Source organism: Mesoplodon densirostris, chromosome 18, assembly GCF_025265405.1.
Source record: "Mesoplodon densirostris isolate mMesDen1 chromosome 18, mMesDen1 primary haplotype, whole genome shotgun sequence".
NCBI classification, from domain to species: Eukaryota; Metazoa; Chordata; class Mammalia; order Artiodactyla; family Ziphiidae; genus Mesoplodon; species Mesoplodon densirostris.
Genome location: NC_082678.1, coordinates 65,073,243 through 65,091,071, shown reverse-complemented (window position 1 = coordinate 65,091,071; position 17,829 = coordinate 65,073,243). Strand labels below are relative to the sequence as shown.

Genomic DNA, 17,829 nt, shown 5'->3' with positions numbered 1-17,829 from the left:
TGATCATTATGTAGTGTCTTTCCTTATCTGTTGTAAAAGCCTTTATTTTAAAGTCTATTTTATCTGATATGAGTAGTGCTACTCCAGCTTTCTTTTGGTTTCCATTTGCATGGAAAGCTTTTTCCATCCCTTCACTTTCAGTCTGTTTGTGTCCCTAGGTCTGAAGTGGGTCTCTTGTAGACAGCACATATATATGTCTTGTTTTTGTATCCATTCAGCCAGCCTGTGTATTTTGTTTAAATCATTTAATCCATTTACATTCAAGGTTATTATCAATATGTATGTTCCTATTACCATTTTATTAATTGTTTTGGGTTTGTTTTTGTGGGTCTTTTTCTTCTCCTTTGTTTTCCACCTAGAGAAGTTCCTTTAGCATTTGTTGTAAAGGTGGTTTGGTGGTGCTGAATTCTCTTAGCTTATGCTTGTCTGAAAAGCTTTTGATTTCTCTGTTGAATGAGATCCTTGCTGTGTAGAGTAATCTGGGTTGTAGGTTTTTCCCTTTTATCACTTTAACTATGTCCTGCCACTCCATTCTAGTCTGCAGATTTTTTGCTAAAAAATCAGCTGATAACCTTATGGGGATTCTTTTTTATGTTATTTTTTGTGTTTCCCTTGATGCTTTTAATATTTTTTCTTTGAATTTAATTTTTGTCAGTTTGATTAGTCTGTGTCTTGGTGTGTTTCTCCTAGGGTTTATCCTGTATGAGACTCTCTGCACTTCCTGGACTTTGGTGACTATTTCCTTTCCCATATTAGGGAAGTATTCCAGTATAATCTCTTCAAATATTTTCTCAGATTCTCTCTTTTTGTCTTCTCCTTCTGGAGCCCCTATAATTCAAATTTGGTATGTTTAGTGTTGTCCCAGAGGTTTCTAAGATTGTCTTCAATTCTTTTCATTCTTTTTCCTTTATTCTTCTCCTTGGCAGTTATTTCTACCATTTTATCTTCCAGCTCACTTATTCGTTCTTCTGCCTCATTTATTCTGTTATTGATTCCTTCTAGTGTGTTTTTCATTTCAGTTATTGTGTTGCTCATCTCTGTTTGTTCCTTATTTCTTCTAGATCTTTGTTAAACATTTCATATATTTTCACAATCTGTGCCTCCATTCTGTTTCCAAGATTATGGTTCATCTTTACTGTCATTACTCTGAATTCTTTTTCGGGTAGGTTACCTATTTCCTGTTCCTTTATTTGGTCTTGTAGGTTTTTATCTTGCTCCTTCATCTGTGACATAATTTTTTGTTTTTTTTTTTGATGTGTGGTATTGTGTTCCTGTCTTACTGGTTGTTTGGCCTGAGGCTTCCAGCACTGGAGTTTGTAGGTTGTTGTGTAGAGGTGGGTCTTGGTGCTGAGATAAGTACCTCTGAGAGACCTCATGCTGATGAATACTCCCTGAGGTTATCTGGTAACCCAGTGGTTCGGACTCAGTGTTCCCACTGCAGGAGCTCTGGTCCGACCACTGCTCATGAACCAAGATCTCTCAAGCAGCATGAGGTGGCAGGAAAAAAAGAAAAGAAAAAGAATAAAAGAGGAACAGAACAATAACAAAGAGTACAAAATAAAATAAGATTAGAAAACTAACAGATATGTTAGAAAGAATAAAAAATAAAAAATGTAGATGAAACAACAATTGGCAGGTAAAACAGAACCACAATTGTAAAGAAGAGGGCCTTTTTCAGAGAACTAGTACAAAAAAATTTCACAATTTATATGGAAGCACAAAAGACCCTGAAGAACCAAAGCAACCTTGAGAAAGAAAAACGGAGCTGGAGGAGTCAGGCTTATGACTTCAGACTGTACTATAAAGCTACAGTAATCAAGACAGTTTGGTACTGGAACAAAAACAGAAATCTAGATCAATGGAACAGGATAGAAAGCTCAGAGATAAACCCACACACATATGGTCCCCTTATCTCTGATAAAGGAGGCAAGAATATACAATGGAGAAAAGATGGCCTCTTCAATAACTGGTGCTGGGAAAACTGGACAGTTACATGTAAAAGAATAAAACTAGAACATTTCCTAACACAGTATACAAAAATAAACTCAAAATAGTTTAAAGACTTAAGTGTAAGGCCAGACATTACAAAACTCTTAGAGGAAAACATAGGAAGAGCACTCTATGACATAAATCACAGCAAGATCTTTATTGATCCATCTCCTAGAGTAATGGAAATAAAAACAAAAATAAACAAATGGGAAATAATGAAACTTAAAAGTGTTTGCACAGCAAAGGAAACCATAAACAAGACGAAAAGACCACCCTCAAAATGGGAGAAAATATATGCAAATGAATCAATTAACAAAGGATTTATCTCCCAAATATATAAACAGCTCATGCAGCTCAATATTAAACAAACAAACAACCCAGTCCAAAAATGGGCAGAAGACCTATATAGACATTTCTCCAAAAAAATACATACAGATGGCCAAGAAGCACATGAAAAGCTGCTCAGTATCACGAGTTATTGGAGAAATGCAAATCAAAACTACAACGACGTATCATCTCACACCAGTTAGAATGGGCATCATCAAAAAATCTACAAACAACAAATGCTGGAGAGGGTGTGGAGAAAAGGGAACCCTCTTGCACTGTTGGTGGGAATGTAAATTGATGCAGCCATTATGGAGAACAGTATGGAGGTTCCTTAGAAAAGTAAAAATAGAATTACCATACGACCCAGAAATCCCACTACTGGGCATATACCCAGAGAAAACCATAATTCAAAAAGACACATGCAACCCAATGTTCATTGCAGCACTAATTACAATAGCCAGGTCATGGAGGCAACCTAAATGTCCATTGACAGATGAATGGGTAAAGAAGATGTGGTACATATATACAATGGAATATTACTCAGCCAAGAAAGGAACAAAATTGGGTCATTTGTAGAGATGTGGATGGATTTAGAGACTGTCATACAGAGTGAAGTAAGTCAGAAAGAGAAAAACAAATATCATATATTAACGCATATATGTGGAACCTAGAAAAATGGTCAGATGAACTGGTTTGCAGGGCAGAAATTGAGACATAGATGTAGAGAACACACGGACACCAAGGAGGGAAAGCGGTAGGGGTTGGGGTGGTGGTGTGATGAATTGGGAGATTGGGATTGACATGTATACACTGATGTGTATAAAATGGATGACTAATAAGAACCTGCTGTATAAAAAAAATAAATAAAATAAAATTCAGGAAAATAAAGCTGGATAAAGCCTTGGCTGTGTGGGGCGGGGCTTAGGCAGGGGCTGGGTTTAGGCGGTGGGAGAGAACTATGCTTAGGCCTCACAGGGCCAGAAAAGCCCTGGGTAGGGCGTGGGTGTTGGGCTTAGGCTCAGTGCAGCAGGAGTGTCCCAGGAGTGCCTCTGTGCTTGGAGGTCAGAGGACCAGGTCCAGGACTGCAGCAGGCTCACTGGGCCTGAGTGGGCGGGGGAAATTCCCTCCATGCCTCCCCTGATCCTCCGATCCTGGAGGGAACACCCCCTCGCCGCATCCACCTCTCCTCTAGTGCCCCTGCCTCCCTCCTACACCCCTAGGACCAACATGGCGTGGAGGCGGGCCTTGGAGGACAGGATACCAGCAGGCTTCCTGAGGCCATGTGGGTGTGGGAAACACCGGCTGTGCCTCTCCTGATTCTCCGGTCCTGGAGGGTCCCCTCCCCCTCTGTCTGCCTCTTCTCCTCTACCCCCATCCTCCCTCCCTCTCACGCCCCTAGGACCCACGAGGTTGGAGGGGGTCCCAGAGAATTGAGGACCAGGCCCAAGAGCCCAGCAGGCTTCCCGGAGCCTGAGTGGGTGGGGGAAACACTAGGTGCATCCCCCTATCTTCCAAGCACCCGAGGGTCCCTCCAGATGTGGGAACACTTCCCCACTCTCAGCCACCCCTCAGGGACACTGGTCCTATCCGGCCTCCACTTCTCCTCCCCCCTCACTCCCCCCATGTCCCACCCAGTCACTCAGGGCTTCCTCCTGTCTCCTCCATTTGGTATTAATTTGATGCCCATTTTGCGATAGATGCTAACCCCTCCCTGGAGGGGAAGGTCTGGTCTGGTCTAGGAAAACCTCTAATACTTAGGCAATGCACGTGCTCTATAGTTAGTCTTTATAGAACAATCATTGCAGGTATTGTGCTAGCTGCTTTAAGTAGCTATATAGCATTTAAGCCTCATAGTTCACAGAAGCAGTTATTAGCATCGCCAATTTACAGATCAGAGAAGTAAAGCAACTTACCTAAGATCACACAGCAAGCAGGTAAGTGGTACAGTGACAATTTGAAGCCAGGCCTAGTTGACACACTACATCATTACCTGCCCTTGTAGGCTAAAGAAGATTCTGACCTAGAGAGGAAGCAGCAAGCCATACAAAGAAAGACTGCCACCTGACCATCCTAAATCTTTGCAGACAGATCTGGTTTTCTGGAAAAATATGATTGCTCAGAAACAGGGTCATATGTCATCATTGCTAAGGCCATCATCTAACTAATTTTGGTGCAAAAAGTGGGAAAAATCCAATTAAGTGTATTGTTTCAAATATGAAATATCTGGCTGTTTGATTTTTTTTATGTTTTTTTTTTTTTTTTCATCATCAATAAACCTAGCCACTTGCTGAAGTTTTTGACATATTTGTGGATGTTCCCGTTTGCACAGACCCTACATGCCTGTGCTTTCCCACTTTCTGGAGCTGTAACAGAAAGGAAAGATGAAAGTTCTTTGTAATTTGGCCACTGAATGAACAGCCACGTCTTCCCTTCCAGAAGCTAAGCCTATATGTTTTCTTAACAGGGTATTAATTACCTGGCTCTGGGAATGACAAGACAGGCTGTTCTGGAGGCTCTGGCTTCCCTGCTGGCCATAATGAAATTGCTTGTGGACACAGCAGAACTCAATGGCTTCAGCAGGAAGTGTCCTCCTCCTCAATAAACTCAGACACGGTACTGGATAACTTGTTACACACATTTATTGATTTCTTGACAGTAACCAAACACAGTGAGTGACCATTATAAACAAGAAAAGAAAGGCATTCATTTGTACTTCGTGAGATCCAGCTGCACCTGGAGAGAAAAGACATCCCTTTCCCAATAATTTACAAGACAAAGTGCATTCCTTCAAGGGAGCATCACGGGGGTGGGGTGGGGTGGGCGGTGGCAGTTTTTAAATGCAAGAAATCTGTCGCCTACTATCTCAGGCTGAACCTCACCTCATATGAATGATCGAGCCATGGAGTGGAGTTAAAGTTATACTTGCTTAGCAAATGCATTCCCATTGCCACAAACTCAGTAAAAACTGGCTGCAAATGAGCAAAACACGTAGATGAAGGAACAAATGAAACCAAAGAATGCAGTTGCATGGAGCCAGGGCTTAGCCTGCAAGGAAGGAGAATAGACCAAAGCCAGAAAAATGAAATTAACTTGTTAAACACATTTATTGAGCTGTTAACAATAACCAAACACAATGTATGACCTTTGGAAAATAAGAAACAACAAATGGATCAATCTGATCTTGGCAAATCCTACTACACATACATGACAAAGAGCGTTAATAATTCCATTTTTTAATAGTCTGTGGTGATATATATATACACAATGTGTATCTATTCAATGTCTGTCCTTTTTTCTTTGTAAATTGTTGAGTAAACAGAAGAATCACAATCTAGAAATGTGTCCTTGGCCAACTTTGTCTTGGCTCACCTGTCACCAGCACCCATAAAGGATCCTAGGACACTATTTAAGATTACTTGACGCAAAGAACAGAAGTCCACTTGATGCCGTCAGAGCTGTGCTTTCTCCTCTCTCTCTTTTGGAAGAATTTTGTAATATACAAGGCTGATAATTCTCATTGGGTAGATTTATTTGTTTTGGAAAACAGTATCAAAATTGTAATCAGGTTAATTGGTTATTTTCTTCTAAGACCCCTTATGAATGAGCCTTTTGTTTCTAAAATTTAACTTCCCATCTTGGGGGCTGTGTGAGTGTGTATGTGTGTAGATATATTTGCATGTGTGTGTATGTGTGTGTGAGTGCTTGTGTGTGTATTTGTGAGTGTGTGTAAGAGATATATTCCTCTGCCAAGGTTTTGCAGACAATTTTCATGAAGAAAGGGCCAATCCAAAGAGTGAATGAGGCTTCAGGGAGGGAAGGAAAGAGAAGAAAGAAGGGGACAGTTTAGGTTATGTCAGTTCACAGTTGTAGCATTTCACTGAGGTGGGATTCTTCTTGGCTTACTTTCCTATTTGAGGAGCCATTCATTTACTGGAAAAAGAGAGAGAAAAACAAAACAAAACACACAAACAACACAAAACAAGGCATAATTGGATTAATTTACACACAGTTTGGGGGGCTTACTCCAAAGGGGAAGGGATAGTTTTCTAAATGTCTGCTTACTTGTATGTATCCCAACTACCCTCTCCACTTTCTTATGAACCTCTAGGCCTGAGCTATCCAATAGGGTTGTCACTAGCTACATGTGGCTAATATAAATCTAAATTAATTAAACTAAATAAAATTGAAAACTTAGTTGCGTTGTCACACTATCCACACTTCAGACATTCAATAGCCACATGTGGCTAGTAGCTACCCTATTGGACAATGCAGACACAGAACATTTCCATCGTTTCAGAAAGCTGTAGTGGATGGTGTTGCTTTAGACCAGTGGTGAGCAAATGACAGCCTGCAGGCCAAATCCAGATGTGAACTGCTTTTGTAAATAAAGTTTTATTGGAAAACAGCTACAACCATTTATTTACATATTATCTATGGCTGCTTTCACCCTAAAACATCAGAGTGCGGCAGAGACCCTATGATTCACAAAGCCTGTATTTACCATCTGGCCCTTTGCAGAAAAAGTTGGCACTCTGGGTGTTTGCCTATTCCATCTAGTTCATGATTGTTGTGAGGAGCACATGAGAGCCTGGATAGGGAAGCCCTTTTGAAACAATAATGTGCTGCCTAAATATAGGGACGATGGATGTTACCAGGCAGCTTTAGAAGCAGCTACCACCTCTACCCTCCACTTTATCTCTCCACCTTCCTCCACATTTCTGTCTTTAATTTTCTCTCTCAGACACAGCCAGAGCCCGGGGGTTAAATGATTTGGTTGAGTGTGTATTGCTTGTTAGTGTCAGAGCCATGGCAGCAACTTGGGTGTCCTAACTCCTGGTTGGGGGCATCTCCACGACACTGTCTTTCCTCCACCTTCCTTTCCATGTTGAGAGTTCATGACAATGATCAATAGGTACTTAGTGTGTAGAAGGAAAGAGAGAGGGCTGGGTGTGGACCAGAGGGTTATGGGAGGCGGGAGGCATCTTGAATGTCCCCTCTAGTAGGAACTATAGTCACTTCTAGGGCCATAGCACTAGAAAAAGATGCATTCAGACACACACCTCATTGGGTCCCAATGGCCTGGCATCCAGAATTATTTGCTCACCTTCTAGGGGAAAAGGGGTCTATTGTGTATATAACTAAAAGCACTAATGCTTCTATCTGTCCTGTTTTAACATGTAACTTTGGGAAAATCAGCCTCTCTGGCTCTTCTGTAAAAAGACAATGAAAATGCTGTCTTGCCTGAGCCAGACGAGATTTAAAGATTTGATCTCTGTCTCTGTTTATGAAATACAGACTTTTTCAATAGAAAAGCACCATGTAAATGTCACTTAATAATCATGACTCCTCTAATGGGAGATAGTGCCTGACCTTTCAGAGTAGGTGTGAGCAGGAAGACTGGGCTTGGCCTGTCTCCACTTCCCTCTGAGCCACTGAACCCACCTCTATACTGAAGCTTCTGGGCCCGGTTGTTTGGACAGTCCTTCCCCTGTAAACTGAAGTTGATGTTGGTGCGGATGCAGCGGTTGTTGAGTGGCTGGACAGGCCTGAAGTTGTCACTCATGCTCAGAAAGATCTGAGATGGTTGATTCTGGCTGAGCAGGCGTAAGGAATGCATCTGAAGAGAGAGAAACAGCTGTGAGATCCACCCGTACCAGGAAAAAAGTAAGACCACGTAGACTGTGGCCAACCTGGGCAGTACCAGCTGTGTCGGAAACGGCACCTGAGGCCTCCACAGACCCTGATTCATGGGCTTAGTGGGTACAACCCATTGATGCCTCCATGCTTGGAGGGAGCATTTCTTCAAGCTCCCTGGCTCCTGTGTGCCTCTGAACAAGTCAGTGATTCTCTTCTGTCCTATGACACACTGTCTGTCAAAGGAGGAAACCCAGCTGGGTGTTCTCCAGGGTCGCTTCTTTCTATCACACCTTGGGGTCCAGTAATTCAGGGAATTATTCTCCCACATAGGTATTATTCAAACAACAGTGATTGGTCCAGGAGTCAGAGTTAAACTAGGCTGGATTAATTCAGTTCCTTTTCTGTGAATATCAGGATCAGGAGCTGGACTAAAATATTTGCAGCCATGTTCCACCCAGGACTGTGAAGCTAAAGAAGACTCTCTGGCAGTAGAGGAGAACGAAGCTATGGTGCAGGAGGGAGCAGGAGAGAACACAGAGAAACGGCTTCTGGGGTTCTGATTCCAGTGACTTCTTGATGTCAATTTCTGACCTTAAATTCCATAAGATGACCCAGTATCTCATGGAGAAATCCTTTTTCTAAGCTGAAGTTAGCTGGAGGGGGTTGCTAGTCACTAAGAGTCCCAGTAAATACAGACAGCATCAGGTACTTCAAATTGTTCAAATTGCTGTTGGGTTGTAAATACATATCCTGTAAAGGAGATTGGATTTGCTTCCTTTGCTTATCTTTCCTTTGAGTTTTTATAGATCCTTGCAATCATAGAATAGACTCATGTAATTTACTCCCCTCATTATAAAGAAGAGAATTCACTTCACAGAAGTGGGGCAACAGGCTTAGGAGCTCATAAGGAGCCATTACTAAAGCTGGCCTCAGAGGCCAGATCTCCTAGTTCCCATTCAGTTCTGAGAAATACTAGGAATACAGCCCAACTAGGAATACTGTGAGATGCTCTAAAAAATCCCACATTCAAGTATGTTTATGAAATGCTACATATCATATTGGCTCTTCTTGGAGACTGACATGTATATCATTCTAAAGACCCTGAGAAACCTCCCAGAAATGAAATCAATTTAGCTCTTTTTATTTCTTTTTTCTTTCTACTTTATTTTTATTTTTTTAACATCTTTATTGGAGTATAGTTGCTTTACAATGTTATGTTAGTTTCTGCTGTATAGTGAATCAGCTATACATATACATATATCCCCATATCTCCTCCCTCTTGTGTCTCCCTCCCACCCTCCCTATCCCACTCCTCTAGGTGGTCACAAAGCACCAAGCTGATCTCCCTGTGCTATGCAGCTCCTTCCCACTGGCTATCTATTTTACATTTGGTAGTGTCTATATGTCAATGCTTCAACCCAGCTTACCCTTCCCCCTCCCCATGTCCTCAAGTCCATTCTCTACGTCTGAGTCTTTATTCCTGTCCTGTCCCTAGGTTCATCAGAACCATTTTTTTAACGTTTAGATTCCATATATATGTGTTAGCATATAGTATTTGTTTTTCTCTTTCTGACTTACTTCACTCTGTATGACAGTCTCTAGGTCCATCCACCTCATTACAAATAACTCAGTTTCATTTCTTTTTATGGATGAGTAATATTCCATTGTATATATGTGCCACATCTTCTTTATCCATTCATCTGTTGATGGACACTTAGGTTGCTTCCATGCCCTGGCTATTGTAAATAGTGCTGCAGTGAATATTGTGGTACATGACTCTTTTTGAATTATGGTTTTCTCAGGGTATATGCCCAGTAGTGAGATTGCTGGGTCATATGGTAGTTTTATTTTTAGTTTTTTAAGTAATCTCCATAGTGTTCTCCATAGTGACTGTATCAATTTACATTCCCACTAACAGTGCAAGAGGGTTCCCTGATAAAGCTTTTTCAAACATATTTGACCAAACCACCCATTTTGCTCTGCCTTTTGAGCACTAGAGTTGTAGAGCACACTTTGGGAACTAACCCTGCTGTCTTTTCTCACTCAAACAGGTAGGGTGCATCTATAATTAATTCATGCTAAGCCTTTCCAGATGCTGATTTTTAAAAAATATTTATTTATTTATTTATTTATTTATTTATTTATTTATTTATTTATTTATGGCTGTGTTGGGTCTTCGTTTCTGTGCGAGGGCTTTCTCTAGTTGCGGCAAGTGGGGGCCACTATTCATCATGGTGTGTGGGCCTCTCACTATCACAGCCTCTCTTGTTGCGGAGCACAGGCTCCAGGCGCACAGGCTCAGTAGTTGTGGCTCACAGGCCTAGTTGCCCCGCAGCATGTGGGATCTTCCCAGACCAGGGCTCAAACCCATGTCCCCTGCATTGGCAGGCGGATTCTCAACCACTGTGCCACCAGGGAAACCCCAGATGCTGATTCTTTAAACATAAGTGTGATGAGCTGAATTGTGTACCCCCAGATTAAAAAGTTAAAGTCCTAACCCTCAGTACGTCAGAATGTGACCTAATTAGGAAATAGGGTAATTACAGATATAATTAGCTAAGATGAGCTTATTGGGTTGGACCCTAATCTAATATGACTGATTGGGGTAGGTTGTAACCCCATTTGACTGATGGCCTTATTATGGGGTGGGGGGTGGTGGTGGTGGACAAAGAGACACAGACATTAAGAGAATGCCATATAAAGATGAAGACAGACTGAGGTGATGCTCCTACAAGCCAAGGAACACCAAGGTTTGCCAGAAAACCACCAGAAACCAGGGAAGAGGCATGGAACATATTCTTCCTCACTTCCTCAGAAGGAAACACCTCTGCAGACACCTTGATCTTGGACTTAGAGCCTCCAGAACTGTGAGGCAATATGTTTCTGTTGTTTAAGTCACCAAATTTGTGGTACTTTGTTAAAACAGTCCTAGCAAACTAATACAATAGGTACTCCACAAACCCAGCCAGTCTTCACATCATCTTTCCCATTAGCTAAAAGACCACAGAGAAGCTCACCTGCATCCTGGTTATATAGACAGGTTTGTTCATTATTATCCAACTTGCCGTCTCATAGCAGGGTGGGATAGTCATTGACCCATCATAAGTAATGAAACTAGAGGTCTCTGGATATAGTTCCTCTATATTAAGTCCCTGTAGTAAATATGCATCATCTAGAGAAAAAAAGACTTAAGAATTAGATTTCTTGAGAAAGTGCTGATGTTGCTGATAACTTTTTTCTTTTCAGATTCCAGAAGACTATAACTCTCAAGATGGGCTACAGTAACAAACAGTTCCCCAAATCACAATCACTTTAAACAAAAAAGGTCTATTTCTTGCTCAGATACAGGTCCATTCTATGTTGGCTGAAAGCTTGCTTCATGTCATTGTTGTCCATACTCTGGGACCCAGACTATCAGAGCAGCTGCTGTCTAGACCCTGTGATTCACAATGATAGGAGGAAAAGTAAGCATGGTGGAACATATGTTGGCTCTTAAAACACTGGCACATGTTGGCACATGTCATTTCTGCTAACACTTTGATAGCCAAAGAAATCATATGGCCAAGGCTGATGTTAGGGATTTAAGGAAGCACATTCCTCCCATAGGATGAGACAATGAATATTGGTGAACAGTAATGTGGTCTACCACAAGGACAATAGGAAGAGCCAAGTCCTTGGTTATGGTCCCTGATACCTGGGCCCATAACATTATAGTCATAATGAAATACACAGTTAAAGGCTTTAGGACCTGTTAAAACATTGCCTGGTCACCATTCTTATTTATTAACATTGCTTAATTAAGAGAACATTAAGAAAATATTTTTAGAAAAGTAAGTCAGACCAAATCCTACCATGAGATTCAACTGTTAAATTCAACAACTGATTTCATTTTTGTGGCTCTCCTCTCCGTAAGACCATACAGATAACCCTTTGTCTTATACCTATTTGAGGTATTCACACTCATATATCTTTTATTATTAAATATACTTTTTCAATTATAAAAGTAACATAAGTACATATAAGACTATATGGAAAAAAGAAAGAGGAAAATAATAACTCTGATCATATAAAACAATTGTCATTAACATGTTGGTATATTTCATTCTGATTTTTAAATTCAATGCATTGGTTGTATTTTTATAAAATTATAATATACTGGAGTTTTCAAATGTCAATAAATTTCAGTGAACTTCTCTCCTCCTTTTCTTATGATCCTTCCTCCCTTCTTTCTGCAGACTCTTTCTCTCTTCTGTTGGCTTCTAAAACACCATACTTGGGACTCTTATTTTTCTGGCCATTCCTTCCAGGATTCTGTTGCTGGATTCTTATTTTCTACCTGCTTTTCTCAGTGTTGGCATTTCCCGAGGATCAGTCCAAGGCTCTTTCTTCCTTCTGTCTATATTCTCATCAAAGCCCATCTACATTCATGGCTTCCATTGCTCTCTGTACCCCAGTGATCTCTAATCTATGTCTTCAGGAGTCTTGAGTGTCCACAACTGTGGCCGGCCCAGGGAGCCTGGAGAACACATGGCAGGGACCCAAAGCCTGGCTGGAAGAGGGATAAGACCTGCTCTTCCAGTCCTCCTAGGTTCACATACATTTTCTCATCCATGTGTTCAACTCCCAGTGGGAAAGGACTGACTCTTTGGTGGTTGATATAATCTCTCAAATTCAGTATTGTGTATGTATAATGGTAAAAAAAGGACTTTCACATACAGCTGGAACCTCATGCTGTCTTAGTAAGATTGGTCAGGCATATAATAACATCTTCATTGACAAGAAACTCAAGATCAGAGAGGCAGAGTGACTTGCCCAAGGTCAGAGTGCTAGATGGTAACTGCAGAGTGGAAAGTGGAATCCAGCTCACCTGACTTCCAGACCAAAGTCATTCATTAATTCAAAAAATGTTCACTAGGTAACTCTTAGCGCTGGACACCGGATTAGCCTCTGGGGGTAGAGCAGTGAACAAGAATAGATGCCTGCCCTCATTCTAGCTGAAGAGACAGATAACAAATTGCAAAAAATATATATAATATGTTGACCCTAATATCAGGGTGTTGATGATAAATGCATCTTGGCCCAGGCTGTACCTACTTATCCTGAGCATTAATGCTGTTAATCCATTTTCCTGGGCAAAAGTCCTTTACCTTCCCCATCTCTTCCTCCAGAAATTGCTCACTCAAATTTCTCTGATAAGAAAGAGCCATCTTTGCCAAGGAAATTTGGATTTCGGAGCTCCTTTGCTTGCTAACTGAGTTAAGGACAAGTCAACTGATCCAGTGGTTTGGAACAATGTAAATAAAACCACTGCTAGCCTGCTTCCTCCTAAACTGTCCATCCTGGCCTCTGCTTACCCTTATAAGGTAACTGAACTTCTCCAGGGCTCTGTCCACAAAATGCCCATGAGAGAGATTGGTCAAGCTGGATTAGGAGACCAACACTAGGAGCAAGGACTTTTTTTCTCTTTCCATTTAAATGTTTCTACCTTTCTATCAAAACACCAGGGAATCAAGACAAGCCCAAGAGAGACATAGTGATTGGAATATGGTTGGGCTGTATCTGTACTCTGACTTGTGCAGTCAGATGGTTCCATGACAGAACTGTGGTGCTCAGAGTACACAATGATGTGATGGTCTTTGGAAGTTACATCAGGTGTCAACACAACAAGCTTATGTTGAGTAGCCACCGTTTGGCTCTAACTATTTCTCAAGCCCCTAGTATGTGTCAGGCACTAAGCTAGGTGTAGGCAAGCAGGACATAATGTAAGTGAATACAGCAAGAAGCCACAGAGATAGTGATATATATCTGCACTGGGTACATTGAGAGGCTGTCAGTTATGCCTGGGGGTGGGTGGGACTGCAGAGGATTAATTGAGGAGCTGACCTGAACTGCATCTTGAACAACAGGAGGTAATCAGTGTGTGGCTGGTAAGGGTGGCTGTCAAGGACACTGTAGGTGGTCACAGTAAAGAAAGCTAAAGACACTGAGCAGCGCATACTCAGGACAGCTGGTGCATGGGTAAGATGCAGGGAAAGGGGTGCTGTGAGGAATAAGGCTGGGGGGTGGTCAGTACAGGCCACACCCAGGAGGTCCTTCTCTGTGCTGTTGGGAGTTAGGGCTTCATCCTGTAGGCAATGTGGAGCCACGGAAATGTTTTAAGCTGAGGAGTAGCATGATCAAATTTGCACTTAATGATCTTTCCTCTGATGGTGGCTTGGCCTGAAGATTAACATGCTGAATGAGAAAAGGAAGCATTTGGCACATCTTTATTAAAGGTCAATGTGATTTTTTTAACCAAGCTTGCACCTAGAGCATATTGGGTACTCTAGCATGCTGCTATTATTGTTTTGTTGTTTTTTTTTTTTTTTGCGGTATGCGGGCCTCTCACTGTTGTGGCCTCTCCCGTTGTGGAGCACAGGCTCCGGACGCGCAGGCTCAGCGGCCGTGGATCATGGGCCTAGCCGCTCCACGGCATGTGGGATCCTCCCAGACTGGGGCACGAACCCGTGTCCCCTGCATCAGCAGGCGGACTCTCAACCACTGCGCCACCAGGGAAGCCCTATTATTGTATTTTTAAAAAATATTTTTATTAGAGTATAATTGTTTTACAATGGTGTGTTAGTTTCTGCTTTATAACAAAGTGAATCAGTTATACATATACATATGTTCCCATATCTCTTCCCTCTTGTGTCTCCCTCCCTCCCACACTCCCTATCCCACCCGTCTAGGTGGTCACAAAGCACTGAGCTGTTCTCCCTGTGCTATGTGACTGCTTCCCACTAGCTATCTATTTTACATTTGGTAGTGTATATATGTCCATGTCACTCTCTCACTTTGTCCCAGCTTACCCTTCCCCCTCCCCGTATCTTCAAGTCCATTATCTAGTAGGTCTGTGTCTGCTATTATTGTATTTTATTTTATTAGGGGTGGTGGGGAGGAGAGATGGAAGGAGACCATAGAGTGAGGGGCATTCCAGGCATGACTAGAGTAAAGAAAAAGAACATTTATGTTTATCTGAAACTATAATTAGCCTCTGTGTTTCATCTGTATTTGAGGACAGAGTTGTATGTGTGTGTGTGTGTGTGTGTGTGTGTGTGTGTGTGTGTTGGGATCAGGGGGAAGGCCAGGAGCAAGAGGTTACATTCATGGATTTAACCCACATAGCAGGGTAAAAACCTGCTTCCAAAACACTCTTGTGCTGTTATCCCAGGCTCTGCTGCTGTGGTCCTCCCAGGAGATTCCTCTTCACCCATGTCGCCTGTGAGATGTGCAATGGTTACCACAGAACATGGCAGCTTCTACCCTCCCACAGTCCTCATTCACCACTTTGTTCTTCCCATGAATCTGCTAATATGCATACTTCATCTTTGCCCTTTTAATTTCCTCACACTACAGAACTTGGAAAAACCCCTGTGTGAAGAATGTGAACTTTGGTCTCAGACTGGAGTTTCAGTGCTGGCTTTGCTGTTCACCATTTGCATAACCTTGGGCATGCAGGTAACCATCTGAGCCTCAGTTTCTCAGTATGCAGATGGTTGGGGTGGACAGTGGACTGAATGGTTGTGTCTCCCTCAAATTCATAGATTGAAATCCTAATCCCCAAAGTGATGATATTATGAGGCAGAGCATTTGGGAGGTGATTAGGTCATGAGGGTGGAGCCCTCATGAATGGGATTAGCGTCCTTTTAAAAACAACCCCAGAGGGCTCTCTCACTCTCTTTCTGCTATGTGAAAATCCAACAAGAATTCTGCAACACAGAAGAGGGATTTCACCAGAACCCAGTCATGCTGGCACCGTCATCTCAGATTTTCATCCTTCCATACCTATAAGAAGTAAATGCTGTTGTTTATAAGCTACCCAGTCTATGCTGCTTTATTATAGCAGGCCAACCTGCCTAAGACAGAGTACTTGCTTCACAGAGTTGTTTGAGGAACAAATGAGATCACACTTTTCAAGTACTTGGCACAGGGCCTGCCTGGCACATGGCAAGTACTCACCAATACTAACGTCCTTGCCCAGCTTCCCTGGGGTAACCATTGATTGGCCTCCCCGAGCCTTCCTGGCTCTCCCCCACTGGGTTAGTGCCTTCCTTTTACACCATATTTACTGAATTAGCTTGCCAATAATTAACTTACCTATTTGAATGCCCCAGTAAACTCTTAGATTCTTTGGGAGAAGGGCTTCCATCTTTTATCTCTGATTCCCTAAGCCCTACCATGGGGTCCATTACATGGTGGGTGCTCATTAAACATTGGTTGCATGAATGAATGAAATGGTTTCTGCCCAGCAGCTTCACCTGCTGGTGGTTCTGGACAGAAAATAAAGGAGGAAGAGGCAACATCATCTGTCAGATTAAGGGAGAAAATCTCTGAGGCTTCAGTCTAAACCATTAGCTTAAATACATGCTGCTCACCACTACTCCCAAATATGTCATACCCCAGATCTCAGAATGAGACGGAGACTGTTGCCTGTCTCCATGCGGTGTTACTGTTTCTGCACCAAACACACCTGTGCGTTTACATTGCTGAAACTGTAATGTGTGCATTTAACATATAACACTTGTCCTCATGACTCACCATTCTGCCTCAAAGGTTGCCATTAAATCACTGTTTTATCTTTTAGGGATTGGAATTTGAGAACTGCTGATTACCTTTTTATGTCTTCTTTTCTCCCCACAGAGACTTGCTTGATGTATTTGACAGGAAAGAGGCAGTGGAACCCAAGAAAGTTTTCAGCCCTAGTGTCAAGGAACACTGGGGTGTCTTCCATGGCTTACCAGGTCAGGAAGTAATTATTACCCACAGACTACCTTGTCCATGCAGCAGCCAGCAGAAAACTAATAGTTTGTGCATGTCAGTGTTATCCTCTGATCATGGTAGACAGAAAGGAGCCCAAGAACTAATGTCCTGAAAGATGGATTCTGCTCTCCAAATTCTCAAGGCTTTATTCATTAGTAAGGATGGCAAAGATCTAGAGGTCAGAGTTGTTTATAAACAGAGAGATAAAAATTTGGGGTGAAGCTCAGAGGCCAATAGGCTGATCATGCATGCCTCTGCTTGTTTTAAGGATGTTTACTGAAAGGAAGTGATGGCATGAAATACATTTTCAAGGGTAGTTTTATAGAGAGGTTTCCTATCATCTGTCTATCTATCATCTATTTATCTTCTATCTATCATCATCATCATATAGAGGGCAAAGCCCTGGACTTCAAGCAGGAGTCTTAATTCAAGTCTAAGTTCCAACTGTGACTTTACCAGTAATTTACTCTTTCTTCATGGATAAGTCATGTAACCTCTTACTTGTGGGCACCAGAGTATTCTGGATAACTGCTAAAGTCATCTTTAGGTTAAAAAATAATCTATAGACCCCCAAATATCCTTCAATATAAACAAGCTTACATAGATAAATTTTTCTTCTGTAAGTCAAATTTTTGGTATGACAGTGTTGTACTTTTTTCAATGTGTTGGATATACCTCTACATCACAGGAAGACCCCTTGGATAACAAGTAGGTAGAGAATATTTATGCACAGTTAATAGCTCCATTTTATTCTTTCAAATGATTGGAGAAGTTAACAGCTGTGCTTTTGATTTTATGACATGCTCTTGCTGAATCTATGCCTTATCTTATACTGAGTTCTTAGTTTTGGACACAACTCCCAAGATGACTCTTTCTTTCCCTCCTTTCTTTCTTCCTTCCTTCCCTCCTCCCTCCCTCCCTCCCTCTCCCCCACCTCCCTCCTTCTCTCTCTCTCTTTCTTTCTTTGAAACACACCGTGATGAAATGCCTAGTATCACATAGCGGGGGAATCTTTCCCTTAGTCTGAACTTCGATGGCAGTCTCTGGTAAATGCATCGTGTTAACTTATGTGACATT

The 17,829-nt window shown here is 41.9% G+C and overlaps 1 protein-coding gene across 1 annotated transcript in view; it reads right to left on the bottom strand.

Annotated features, from left to right (window-relative positions):
• Positions 1 to 6,223: 6,223 nt before the first annotated feature.
• CA10 (carbonic anhydrase 10) overlaps positions 6,224 to 17,829 on the bottom strand; it is a 524,382-nt gene continuing 512,776 nt past the window's right edge. Inside the window, exons 7-9 of the mRNA XM_060081980.1 lie at positions 10,971 to 11,125; positions 7,759 to 7,933; positions 6,224 to 6,246 (exon numbers count right to left, since the gene is read on the bottom strand). Coding sequence (XP_059937963.1) covers positions 6,224 to 6,246; positions 7,759 to 7,933; positions 10,971 to 11,125 — 353 coding nt within the window. The remainder of the gene's footprint in view (positions 6,247 to 7,758; positions 7,934 to 10,970; positions 11,126 to 17,829) is intronic.